The sequence below is a fragment of the Sus scrofa genome, chromosome 7 (assembly GCF_054392235.1).
Source record: "Sus scrofa isolate SSC_HxYL_T2T_F1_AM1 chromosome 7, Sscrofa_HxYL_maternal_Yorkshire_Landrace_v2.0, whole genome shotgun sequence".
Taxonomy (NCBI): domain Eukaryota; kingdom Metazoa; phylum Chordata; class Mammalia; order Artiodactyla; family Suidae; genus Sus; species Sus scrofa.
Window position 1 is genome coordinate 125,224,874 of NC_139389.1, and position 12,666 is coordinate 125,237,539.

A 12,666-nucleotide genomic window follows, 5' to 3' on the forward strand; every position below is an offset into this window, starting at 1 on the left:
CAAGGTACTAAGCCCCCCATCCCTGGGGGTGCCCGTTGCTTAGGGCACCCCCCCAACACACACACACACATGCAGCTCCCCTCGGCCATCTTGCCACGCCTCCCTTCTTTCCATGTCAAGAGCCTGCTGTGTTCTTACCACATCCCAGTCCCGGGGCGCACACCGCCCTGCCGCTCACTTACGCCAGGAGAGCAACCGAGATGGGAAGTGTTGCAAGTTCCTATGAAGGGGGACCGAGCAACACAGCGGCTGAGCACACGGCCTTTAGAACTTGTGTGACCTCGTTCAAACTCTATCTCCTTCATGTGTGACCTGGTGACCTTGGGAAAATTCTTTCATCTCTCTGGGTCTCTTATCTTCATCTGTAAGATAAGGACATGACGGCTTACACCAAAGGCCAGTGGTCAGGGATCGGTGACATTGTTCCTTTGAGGCAGGGCACCCACACAGCCAGAACTCAATGTATGTGCGTTCCTGGTATTGCCTTTTTTTTTTTTTTTTTCCCTTTGGTCTTTTTTTTAAGGCCACACCCTCGGCATATAGAGGTTCCCAGGTTAGGGGTTGAATCAGAGCTACAGCTGCCAGCCTACATACACCACAGCCACAGCCACATCCACGCGGGATCTGAGCTCTATCTGTGACCCACACCACAGCTCACGGCATCGCCAGATCCTTAACCCACTGAGCAAGACCAGGGATTGTACCTGTGTCTTCATGGATGCCAGATTCATTAACCCCTGAGCTACGACCGGAACTCCCCTGGTATTGCCTTTGATGTTATTTTTGGTAGTTTTCTTGCTGGTGACTCCAGTGTGGAGCCCTGGGTGGGAGGCTGGAGGCCTGACCCTGTCATCCACCAGGAATTGGCATTATCCATCTCTGAAATTAACAGACTGAACAAGGCCTGGCTTCCACACTCCTCTCCAGGAGGAGCTGCTTGACTGAGCTCACAGTGACCTGCCGGCCACCTGACACTGTTCTCAAACTGGGCCCCTGGGCCCTTTTTTGGAGCATCCTGGGCTTTTGTCAGATTCTTCGTAGAGCTTGGTACCAAGAGGTCAAGAACTCGCCTGAGCTAGTTGACCCCCAGCGCCCTTTCAGCTTGGTCATTCCATGCCCCTACCCTGAACGAGCCTGGCCTTGGCCAACAGTGTCTGAAGAGGGACAGGCCTGGAGTTCCCGTCGTGGCTCAGTGGTTAACAAATCCGACTAGGAACCATGGGGTTGCGGGTTTGATCCCTGGCCTTGCTCAGTGGGTTAGGGATCCGGCATTGCCGTGACCTGTGGTTTAGGTCGCAGACACAGCTCGGATCCCATGTTGCTGTGGCTCTGGCATAGGCCAGTAGCTACGGCTCTGAGTAGACCCCTAGCCCGGGAACCTCCATATGCCGTGGGAAGCGGTCCTAGAAAAGGCAGAAAGATTAAAAAAAAAGAGAGAGAGAGACAGGCCTGCTTTGGTGGCCATGGTCATGGGCTGAGTCAGAAGAAAGCCCTGGGCGGGAACTCCACGCAGCAGCGCAGCGACCCAGCTCTCTGGGCTGGGGGCGCAGGGCAGTTTCCTGTTTTAGCACCGAGACTGACCAGAATCAGCATCGTTTCAAAGCAGGCAGGTATTCCCCACACGGGTGTTCAGGTCTGAGCTCACTGGCCACAATCCACAGGTTCGTTCTTTCTGCTGTGACAACCATGGTGGCCGAAACAGGCCCAAAGCATCTTTCCTGTCAGGACCCCCCCCACCACCACCACCTTCTAAAGATGACAAGACTGAGGCCGAGAAAGTTCCGGTGACCTGCCCCAGAGCACCCACCGGCTCAGCTGCAGGGGACGCAGGCCTTCTGTCCCCTCCATCCCGCACCTGCCTCCACCTGGGTCATGAGCGCCCTCCATGGTGGGCTGTCACACGCCAGGGGACAGAACTGAAGCTGAGCCTGGTACCAGCCCCCTCCAGACCCCTCCCTGGCACTGCTGGGGAGGATGGCACGGGGCTTCCCCTCTCGAGGCAGGAAGTGGTGGGCGAGGCTTAAAACAGTCTGAGAAGGGAAAACAACCCTCTGAGCAGTGAAGCAAACACCGTGACGGCCCTCCCCCGGCCCTGCCCCCAGTCATCAGGGACCACAAACACCACCCCGGCCAGGCAGGCCCCGCCTCATCATCAGGACTGACCGCCTCTCCCTCTCTCATCTCCACAGGCTTCTGGGACTCCTCGCTGAACCCCCGGCGAGGAGGTGGGAGCCCAGCGGAGCCCCCAAGAGACCCAGCCCCCGGAGCACCCCCAGCCTCCAGCCTCAGGTCCCCCTCGCGTTGCGAAAACTGCGAAAACTGCTCGTGTGAAATCGAACTGTCCTTAGGAAACGGCCGCCTGTGGTTTGTGAACCCCATCTTCATCGAGGACTGCAGCAGCGCCCTGCCGGCCCCCCCGCCGCCCCCTGGAAGCGGCCCCTCGCGCCCGCCGCCTCCCACCTCCGACGCTACCTCACCCACCTGCAGGTGGGCCCCTCGCCGCCCGGCGCCCCCTCCCCCGGCGCTGCCCCTCCATCCCCCCAGCTCCAGCCGGCCTCCTGCACCCCCCGCTCCCGCTCCGGCCTGCCCTTCGCCTGGTTCTCCCCCAGCGGCTGCTCCCCCACTTCCAGAGGCCCTTCCTCCCACACCCCCAGCGTCTGCCCCCCACCTCGCACCCCATGCTCCGGGCCCCCCTGACCCTCCGAGCCAGCCACCCATGACAGCCTGTGAGAGGCTCCCACGCCTCCTCGCAGGCCTGGCCCCCCTCAGGGAGGAAGAGATGAAGCCGGGGGCGGCCCCCAGCCCCTTGCAGACCCCCGCCCCTCCAGTGCCTGCCAAGAAGGCCCTCCCCCCTGCCCCTCCCAGACGACGCATCTCGGAGAAGGTCTCCCTGGAGGGCCAGGGTGCAGGGAAGGTGGACAGTGGGGCAGCGGCAGAGGGGGGCCCGCCGAGCCTCTCCAGGGCATCACCGCTCAGCCTGCCTCCCCAGGGGACCTCAGACAGCCCTGGGGACAGGCCTCAGAGGACCACAGAGCCAGGCCAGGAAGCAGCGGCCCAAGCCAGCGAGCCGGGCAGCATGCCAGAGCCTCCGAGGAAGATCCGGCAACCCCCGGTCCCGCCCCCCAGGAAGAAACGGATCTCCCGGCAGCTGGCCTCGGTCCTGCCAACCCCCTTGGAGAGCGCTGAACGTTCTGCGGAGGGGGCGGCCCCCAAGAATCCCACGCCTGGTCCACCCAGAGAAGGCCAGGGTCCTGCCTCCCCTACCAGGACTCAGAGCCCGCAGGCCCGGGCCAGGGCCCAGCCTCAGAGCGCGTCGGAGTTCAAGGGCTCCCTGGCCTCCCTCTCGGACAGCTTGGGAGTGCCTGCCACGGCCACAGACCAGGACTCCTACTCGACCAGCAGCACGGAGGAGGAGCTGGAGCATTTCAGCGGCCCCAGCGGGGGCGGCTGTGGCGGCATGAAGAAGAAGCCCTCCGTGATCCTGGGCAAAGCGCGGCACCGCCTGAGCTTCGCCAGCTTCTCCAGCGTCTTCAACGCCTTCCTCTCCAACAACCGCAAGCTGTACAAGAAGGTGGTGGAGCTGGCCCAGGACAAGGCCACGTACTTCGGCAACCTGGTGCAGGACTACAAAGTCTACAGCCTGGAGATGATGACGCACCAGGCCTCCAGCACCGAGATGCTGCAGGAGATCCGCACCATGATGACCCAGCTCAAGAGCTACCTGCTGCAGAGCACCGAGCTCAAGGCGCTGGTGGACCCTGCCCTGCACTCCGAGGAGGAGCTAGGTCGGTCCCCGGCCCCGGCCCCGGCCTGTCCAGGCCCCACAGCGCAGCGGCTGGGAGTGGGTGGGAGCCAGGGCTAATCCCGGGCAGTCCGCCCTTTCCAGGAACTAACCCCTCTTCCCTTCTGCCCCTTTGTTCCACGTTCGGCCCCTGTGCCCAGTTAGGTGGCAGAAGACCCTTAACCACCTAAGAGCTGGGCTGCGCCCCGCTCCTGGTGGTATGGGGGAGAGAAGTCACCAGGAGCAGTCAGAGGCCAAAGAAGTGCTGACACGCGTGGCTGCTGAGGGCCAGGGGCGGTCTCTGGAGACCTGGTGGCTTCAGAGATGAAGGGACCCCAGAGGGCCTGGGGTCTTATTTTGCAGATGAGGGAAAAGGTCCTGAAAAGGGAAAGGACTTGGCCAAGGTCGTGGGGGAGCGGGGCAGTGGGGAAGCTGACCGCAGGTCCCCACTTCCAGGTCGTCACCCCTCTAGCTGCAGAGGCTCTGAGGGCCTGGAAGGATGGACGGGAGAGGGGCCAGGAAGGCAAGGACGGCCACGTGTTCTCCTCTTGAAGAGGCTGGAGAAGCAAAGGGGAGGAGGGAGGTGGAAGATGAGGCCCCAGGGCAGCCAGGACCAGCCCCAAACCCAGTCCTGGGCCAGCCCCGCCCACACGGCCAGGGAGCTTATCTGGGCCTCCGCTGAACTCAGCCCTGGGAACCTGGGCCCCTCCCTCGCCTCCCAGGCCCTGGGACAGCTCAGGCGTCTCCCTACAGGGACCTTTCCCCACTGGACCAATAGCTGAGACCTTCCCTCTGGGACTGGGTAGAACCACAGAGACGTCCCAGGAATATTTCCTTACTGCCAACCAAAGCTGGTCATTGCCCTGATGTCAAGTCAGCCCAGGTTCAAATCCTTGTTCAACCCCCAACGCGCTGTGTGACCGCCCCCCCCCCCACCTGCAGAGCCTGAAGTTGGTCCATCTGTCCAGTGGGGTAATGGCGTGTATGTCGCAGAGTTGCTGTGAGATCACAGATGACTAATTCTCCTTCCACTAGCTGATCAGCCCGCCTCTTGGATAAGCTGACATTCTGAACAGAGAAGGAATAAGCCATGTGGATAGAACCCTGTGTGTTCCTGCAGGCACTGGAAGTAGCAGGTGCAAAGGCCCTGAGGCAGGAGCAAGCCTGGCAGACTGCCAGAGCAGCATGAGCACAGGGAGCAAGCAAGGTGATGAGTGAGAGAGGTCACAGAGAAAGGTCACAGAGAGGGCTTGCAGGCCACAGGAAGGACTTTGGCTTCCATCGGGCATGAGATGGGAGCCGTTACAGGGTTCTGAGCAGAGGAATGTCGTGATCAAACATGGCATAAAAGGCTTATGCTGGTTGCTGTGTTGAGAATGGACTAAAAGAAGCCAGGGCAAGAGGCTATGGACATAACTCAGGTAAGAGATGATGACAGCCAGGTCAAGGTGGTAGCTGTGGAAGTGGCTATACCATACTCTTGAGATCAGAGTCAAGAGGATTTGGGGATTGAGAGACATGAAGAATAACTGTAGGAGTTCCCACCCTGGCACAGTGGGTTAAGAATCCAACTGCAGCGGCTTAGGTCACTACGGAAGGTGCGGGCTCAATCCTCAGCCTGGCGCAGTGGGTTACAGGATCCATTGTTGCTGCAGCTGCAGCTCAGATTCAGATCCTGGCTTGGGAACTTCCATGTGCCTTGGGTGCAGCCATAAAAAGACAAAAGTAAGAATAACTCTGCCTTGGAATTCTCCCGTGGTGCAGCAGGTTCAGGATTTGGCATTGTCACTACAGTGGCTTTGGTCACTGCTGTGGTGAGGGTTCAGTCCCTGGCCCAGGAACTCACACAGGCTGTGGGCACGGCCAAACAAAAAAAAGGAATACCTCTACCAAACATTTACTGGGCACCCAGGCCCTCCAGGTACTGCTGCACAGGTTGTACACTGCACAACTTCCCGTGTGACTAGTGGCCTCTGAGGCTCTGTACTGGTAGGCAGCCCTGTGAGAGTTTAACCTGTGCTAGGCCCTGTAAAAAGCTTTAGGATACCATGCCTCCATCCTGGAGGGCTCCTGGGCCCTTGGCAGAGTGGCTTTCTGCTGAGTGTGCTACCGTGTGTCACATGTCGGGACTGTAGGGTGTGCTGGGACGATGCGTGTGACCGAGGACCAGGGATGGGATAGCCGCAGGCCTGGCGCAGGATCCCCGCAGCTGGTTTCCTCACCCTCCCGCTCTCGCCCGCCCGCAGAAGCGATCGTGGAGTCGGCCTTGTACAAGTGTGTCCTAAAGCCCCTGAAGGAAGCCATCAACACCTGCCTGTGGGAGATCCACAGCAAGGACGGCTCGCTGCAGCAGCTCAAGGAGAACCAGCTGGTGATCCTGGCCACCACCACCACCGACCTGGGCGTGACCACCAGCGTGCCCGAGGTGCCCATCATGGAGAAGATCCTGCAGAAGTTTGCCAGCATGCACAAGGCCTACTCGCCCGAGAAGAAGATCTCCATCCTGCTCAAGACCTGTAAGCTCATCTACGACTCCATGGCCCTCGGCAACCCAGGTAGGCAGGCAGCCGGGAGGGGCTGGGCTGGGGGCTCTCACTCCATCCCCGGAGCAGCCGTGTTGGAGGAGCCTGCAACCTCTGCACCTCAAGAACTCCAGAGCCAGGAGTTCCCTGGTGGCTTAGCGGGTTAAGGATCTGGCATTGTCACTGCTGTGGCTTGGGGTGTTGCTGTGGCGCTCGTTCCATCTCTGGCCTGGGAACTTCCTCATGCTGCAAGTGTAGCCAAAAAGCAGAACTCCCGAGCCCCTGGAAGGCACCAGAAAAGCCTCCCCGATTCAGCCTGTGGAGGCAGGAGTAGACGTGGTGCAGTGGAATTCCTGGGTACCTCGAGGGGTTACCTTGGGACAGGAGGAGGGCCGTGACTGGCTGGCTCACTGGAGGCAGGTGAGCAAGCCAGCCCATGCTGTGCCTTTGTAGGAATCAGGAATCGGCGTTCTGTGCACCTCCTAGGCCTCACAGTCTGGAGGCTGACAGTCTGAGACTGAGGTGTCAGCAGCGCCCTGTGCCCTGAAGGCCACAGGGAAGATGTGTCCCCATCCTTTCTGCCTGGGGCCTGGGGCAGCATCGCTGCAGCCTTGGCCTGGCTTGCTCTCTGTGTGCGTGCCTGTGTCCCAATTTCCCCTTTTTCTGAGGACGTCAGTCATGTTGGATTAGAGGCCCACCCTACACCAGGGTGATCTCATCCTAACTAATTATATCCACCATGACCTATGTCCAAATAAGGTCACCTCCCAAGCCACTGAGGGCTAGCACTTCAACATATGAATTTCGGAAGGACCCAGTTTCACCCATGGCAGTCATGTAAGTCAGTTTATAGTCCTGCTGATGTGGTCTGGGGTCCCTGAGCTTTGCTGCGCTAGCTCGAGGGTCCGTACCCAGAGAGGCTGCTAAGGAGGCCGGCTGGGTGAGGATGGCCTTGCCCATATGCTGGGTGGTTGATTGGCTGTTGACTGGTCTGGAAGGGAGGTGCCTGGGCCACGTGTTTCTGCTCCTCCAGCAAGTAAGCCCGAGTTTGTGCCCATGCGGGTAGATGGGGTCCAGGAGGATGAATGCAGCCTGCAAGACCTCTCGGCCTGGACTTGAACTGGCACCATGCCACCCTGACACATTTCTCTGACTTGTTTAGTCACAAGACTAGCCCGGATTTCAGGAATGAGAAACTAGACTTCCTTTCTTCATGAGAAGAGCCGCAGAAGCACGTAGCGAGGGGTGCGGATGGAGGGAGGGAATCAGAGGGACCACATACAATCTGCCACGGCGCTCCTCCAGGCAGACGAGAGCCAGCGTCACAGCACGTGTGCGCACCTGGTGAACAGAACGCTAGCTGGATTTCATCTCCTAATGACCACTTGCGCTAGAGGTCCTTGTGCAGTAAGCAACCTGTGTAACTGTACATGGCAGCTGTGGTGACAGAGAGCGGAAGGATTGTTACCTCTGTTGCCATACAGACCTGGGTTCAAATTCCTGATCTGTCCCTTATTACCTGTGTGACCTTGAATGCTCTCCTTAACCCCTGAAGACTCCGTGTCCTCCTCTGGGGAAGCTGCTTTTCAAAGAGGCGAACCTAAGACCCCCTCACGGTAGAAGCCCTGCTTGGTCCCTTGCGACTATTAGAAACAGCATATGTAAAATGTCACCCTCGGTGCACAGTGCCTAGTGGGCTTACCCGCGGGTGGCTGTTTGAGGGAAGGGGTTCTCCGCCTGCCTTGAGGCCAGGCCCGTTTGGCCACAGGCCAACAGGAAGCATTGGTTAGTGTGTGATGGGGCATGGTGCATGGTCCTCTTACCGTGGAGAGGCTCCCTCGCAGGCAGGGTACGAGCTGTGGTTCCAGGTTGGAGTCACTCTGGTGGATTACACTGCTTTGTGTCCAGCTGTCAATTGTGAGAACAAATATCATTCCCTGGAAGCAGATGCCAGGCTGAGTGGCAGCTGCCCCCATTAACCCTTTAGCATAATATTGGAAATGTGGTTGGAAGGGAGAGGGTTGTAACAGCGGAGACAGGGTGCAGCGGTTTTTTCACGGAGTGCAAGTTAGACTTGGAGACAGGGTGTCCCGTGCCGTCTGGAGCCCAGGGAACAGGCCAGCATGTGAATCTGCACCTGAGGCACCTCCTCAGAAACCCCCGAGGAAGTAAGGTGGGGTCGGTGGGCAGCCTGCAGTGTTCTCAGGGTTGGACACGCTCCGCCCCTGGGGTCTGGAACCTGGGAAGGGACCCCAAGCCCACAGCAGCAGTGTGAAGCTGAAGGTTAGTCCCATGGCGGTGTGGCCGAGGGCTGGCCAGATGTCTCTGACCCAGGCAGCCTCAGATCGGCAGTGGCTGGGGAGGGAGGCAGGCTCAGGAGGTGCCCTGTGTGGTGTGTAGATGGCACGGCCGTAACACTGGACAAGCCAGAAAGAAGCCAAAGCCCTGTAGGCTCCCTGGCTGGAAGCAGCCTCAGGGAGAACAGGCAGGCAGGCAGGCCTGGCACCTGGGAGGAATGTGGGAGAGAAAGACCTCCCGGTTTCCCTCCCGGTCCTGACTGTCTGTGTTCAGGTTCCTCTGCTGCTCTGAGCCTCCGTGTCCCCCGCGTGAAATCGGCACCGCCACACCCACCCTCCGGGACGGTCATCAGATGTCGTGGGGTCTGCGTTTGCGTCCGGCCCAGTTACCTTCCCTGTCTGAACGTCTAACACGGGCAGCCATTCTATTCTCCCTGCCTTGCCGGGGGCTCGGGGTAGAGTCAGGGCCAAGGGCTGTGTGGACCCTGGGACTTGATCGGGGAGACAGCTTGGACCCTCACCCTCAGCAAGTCCCCACTTAGGCAGAAGCCTTTTGCTGTCTTTTCAACAGCCACTTTGTTGGCGGTGACTTCAAACACCTGTGAGATTTGCTGACAGTGAATTCACTTACTAAAAACTTATCGGCCACCAGGGACCAGGGAGGGAAAGGCTAAATCTGAGGGAGCAGAAAGGTGGTTGCTGGAGAGGCACAGCGGGGCTCAGCGGGGAAAGATGGAGCAGAACAAGGACAGCCGTAGTTTCCTCGGCCTTGACCCTGGGCACGTGGGGGCGGGGTGGGGAGGGTAGGAGGGCGACGTGGAGAGACAGGAATCTCTCTGCTGATTCAGAAGCCAGCTCAGAAACAGGGAGACCCCGAGCCCAGAAATTCAGGGCAGGGGCAGGGCTCCGCGTGAAGATTCCCCACCAGGAACAGATCCGCCAGGAACAGGTGGGTTTCTCATCAAGAGGCGGGCAGCGTGTCCCCTCCCATTGCTGAGTGCTGGCCTGTGGGTCCAGTGGCTCCCAGCCTCACCAGTGAGCTTAGCTGGCCCGGGCTGCCCCCTGGAACCTCAGCCTCTTCACCTGGGAGGAAGAAGGTTCTGCCAAGAGCAGGGAGTTGGGGGTTCATTCGAGGACCTAAGTTGAACTCCAGCTTCAGTGCTATAGCCTTGGCCTTGAATCTCATGGGGCCTTTGCTTGTGTATAAAATGGGGGTGATAAGACCTGCCTCCCAGGTTGTCATGCAGGGCGTGGGGGAGCACATAGAAAATACCTGGAAGGTACTGGCCCCGAGGAGATACTAATCTTCCAAAGCCTCGGTCTTCTCCCTTAAGAGGGGGGCCTCTCTTGGAGCTTTGGCAAAGATGAGATGCGGCCAGACATGCGCGTGAGTAGGTGTGAGGCTGCAGGAATGGCTGCCTCCTCAACGTGTTCCCAACAACGTGGACACTGCATCCACTCTGTGGTCTCCAGGCTGGGTTCCAGGAGGCACCCCGGGCGCCAGCCAAGGGACACAAGGCTGGGCTTGACCCTAGACCACCCTGTTTTTACCCATGGGGTTCCACCTGGGATTTTGTTTGAGATAAGCAGTTTGGCTGCTACATATTATGGCTTTTGAACAACAAAAATCTTTCATTTAGAAAGAAATTCAGAGTTCAAAAACTTCAAGAGTAGAAATAGTACCTTAAATAAAAATATCCACCTGCCGTTAGTGGGCTGTCAACATCTTATGTGCGTCATCATTTATACTCTCTCTCTGTGCATATGTAGTTTTTTCCAGAATCCTATGAGGGTAAATTACATACATCTTGGCCCTGGACCCCTAAAGAGTTCTTTTTTCTTTTCTTTTCTTTTTTTTCCCTAAATACTTCTAAGACTAAGGCTCTTCCATCACCTAAACCACAGTAAGTTGTCCACTTGGTAAATTTGCATGGATACAGTATTTTAATCCATCCCCTCCTTGGAATTCCGGGTTGTCTCTGACCTAACGAGGTCCTTTTTAGCATTTTTCCCTCCAGCTCAGTGTCTCGTCGAGGGTCAGGTGGCCCGCTTAGTTGTCTCCTTCACTCCGGAGTACCGCATCCTTTCTTTGCCTTTTCTGACATTGAAATTCTAAGGAACACAGGCTACCTTCCCTGCCCCCCAGCTTTTTTTCTTTGCAGTGAAAGTTCCTCATTTTGTGTTTGTCAGATGTTTCCTCATGATTAGGCTGAAGTTCAACATTTCTGAGGTTAGGTCTGGTCCGTCAGCCAGATCTCGACTGACTCTTAAATTCTCTTCTGACTTTCAATGATCTTGGGACCAGGCCCTCTACCCCAGGCTTCCATCTCACACGTTCCCCCTGCCAGATGCTTCCAGAGCCTTACTGCTCAGAAATCAGCCCTCCCCCTTGCTCCCCCACCCCCACCCGCCCTGGCCCAGCCCCCAGAGTCCAGGGAAGAAGCTCCACCTGTCTCTGTCTCTCTGTCTCTCCCATTGCATGAGGCTGGCACTAGTAACTGGTACCTACAGGGCGTGACTGGTGGTGACACCTGCTGGGGCAGTGGGAAGGGACAGGACTTTGGAGATACAAGGCTTGAGGTAACAGGCCAGGACATCTTTTCCAAAAAGATAACTGCTGTTAACACCCATGATAAGGATGGGCCAGGCTTCAAAGCCAGAATTTCCTCACTCCAAAGCCTATATGCTTCCATCACTGTACCAAGCAGCCAGCCTGAGAACAGAGCCCAAGGTTCCTGAATCCCAGCCAAGTACTTCCTCCACCATAGCAGGTTGAGGGGCCTGCGTCGGGCAGGGTGGGGAGTTCACGGCGTCTAATGGCCTTGGATAAACTTGGCCCTCCATCCTGCCACCAGGAGCAGACTGGACCTCATGGACTTCATGAGGCTTGATGAGAGGAGTTCGAATCATCTCTCCCATTACTTTGACAAGCAAGTGCCTGCCACCTCTGCGGTGTCTAAGACCGGCCATTCAGGCTGGCCCGCTGTTGGGGAGAACTAGCATCAAGGTCAAGGACTCCTCCCTGAGATGGGAGGTGGGGAAGGAAAGAGGAATGCAGCGCATGCAAATGCGAGGTTCCTTCTGAAAGGTTACAAAGGATCTTCTTCTAACATAGATCAGCAGCAAGCAACATCCCAGAGGGCAGTGAAAGCCAACCGGCTCTGCTTTTCCTTGTATAGTCTGCATAGCTGGTTCAGGCAGAGCAGAGGCAGGGGTTGCGAGACCCCAGGGGTGTGTGGATTGACAGGCCCGTGACATTGCCTAGGGGTAGATGGGATAGAGAGGAGATCAGGCTGTGGTTTTTAAAAATCTGTGATGAGAGGTCCTAAGGTGGCTCCACCCAACGTTGTCTCCATGAAGATATGGGTTCGATCCCTGGCCTGGCTCAGGGGGTTAAAGATCTGGCATGGCTTTAAGCTGAGACCCAAGTCACACTTGCGGCTTGGAGCTAGTGTGTTGCCGTGGCTTTGGGATAGGCCACAGCTGCAGCTCTGATTTGACCCCTAGACTGGGAACTTCCATATGCCACAGGTGCAGCTGTAAAAAGGGGAAAAAAAAAAAAAAAAAGGAAAAAAAAGAAAATCTATGTTGATGTTCCCACTGTGGCTCAGCAGGTTACGAACCCAACTAATACCCATGAGGATGCAGTTTCAACCCCTGGCCTCGCAGTGGGTTAAGCATTCGGTGTTGCTGTGAGTTGTGGTGTAGGTTTCAGATGCAGCTCAGATCAGGCATTGCTGTGGCTGTGGTATAGGCTGGCAGCTGTAGCTCCAACTCGAACCCTAGCCTAGGAACTTCCATATATCATGAGTGCAACCCTAAAAAGCCAAAAAAAAAAAAAAAATCTAAACTGATTTCTAATGACAAAAGTCACTTATGGTTATTGTTTGAAAAGGTGATTAGTACTGTGGTAAATTTCTATCTGGTCTCTTTGAAATAGACATAGATAGGTAGGTAAATAGAAGATTAGTTAAGGAAATACTTTCTGCTATAATAGATAAAGTCTGTGGTCTCTAACTCAATACCAATTTATTTCTCACCCATGTAAGTACAGCTGAATGGACGA

General features: G+C 57.1%; 1 protein-coding gene across 2 annotated transcripts in view; it reads left to right on the forward strand.

Annotated features, from left to right (window-relative positions):
- The window catches only part of RIN3 (Ras and Rab interactor 3), a 131,214-nt gene that overhangs the window by 101,488 nt on the left and 17,060 nt on the right, over positions 1-12,666 (forward strand). For both annotated transcript variants that reach the window (XM_084970081.1, XM_084970080.1), the window contains 2 exons: positions 2,190-3,785; positions 6,028-6,336. In XM_084970081.1, coding sequence (XP_084826207.1) covers positions 2,190-3,785; positions 6,028-6,336 — 1,905 coding nt within the window. The remainder of the gene's footprint in view (positions 1-2,189; positions 3,786-6,027; positions 6,337-12,666) is intronic.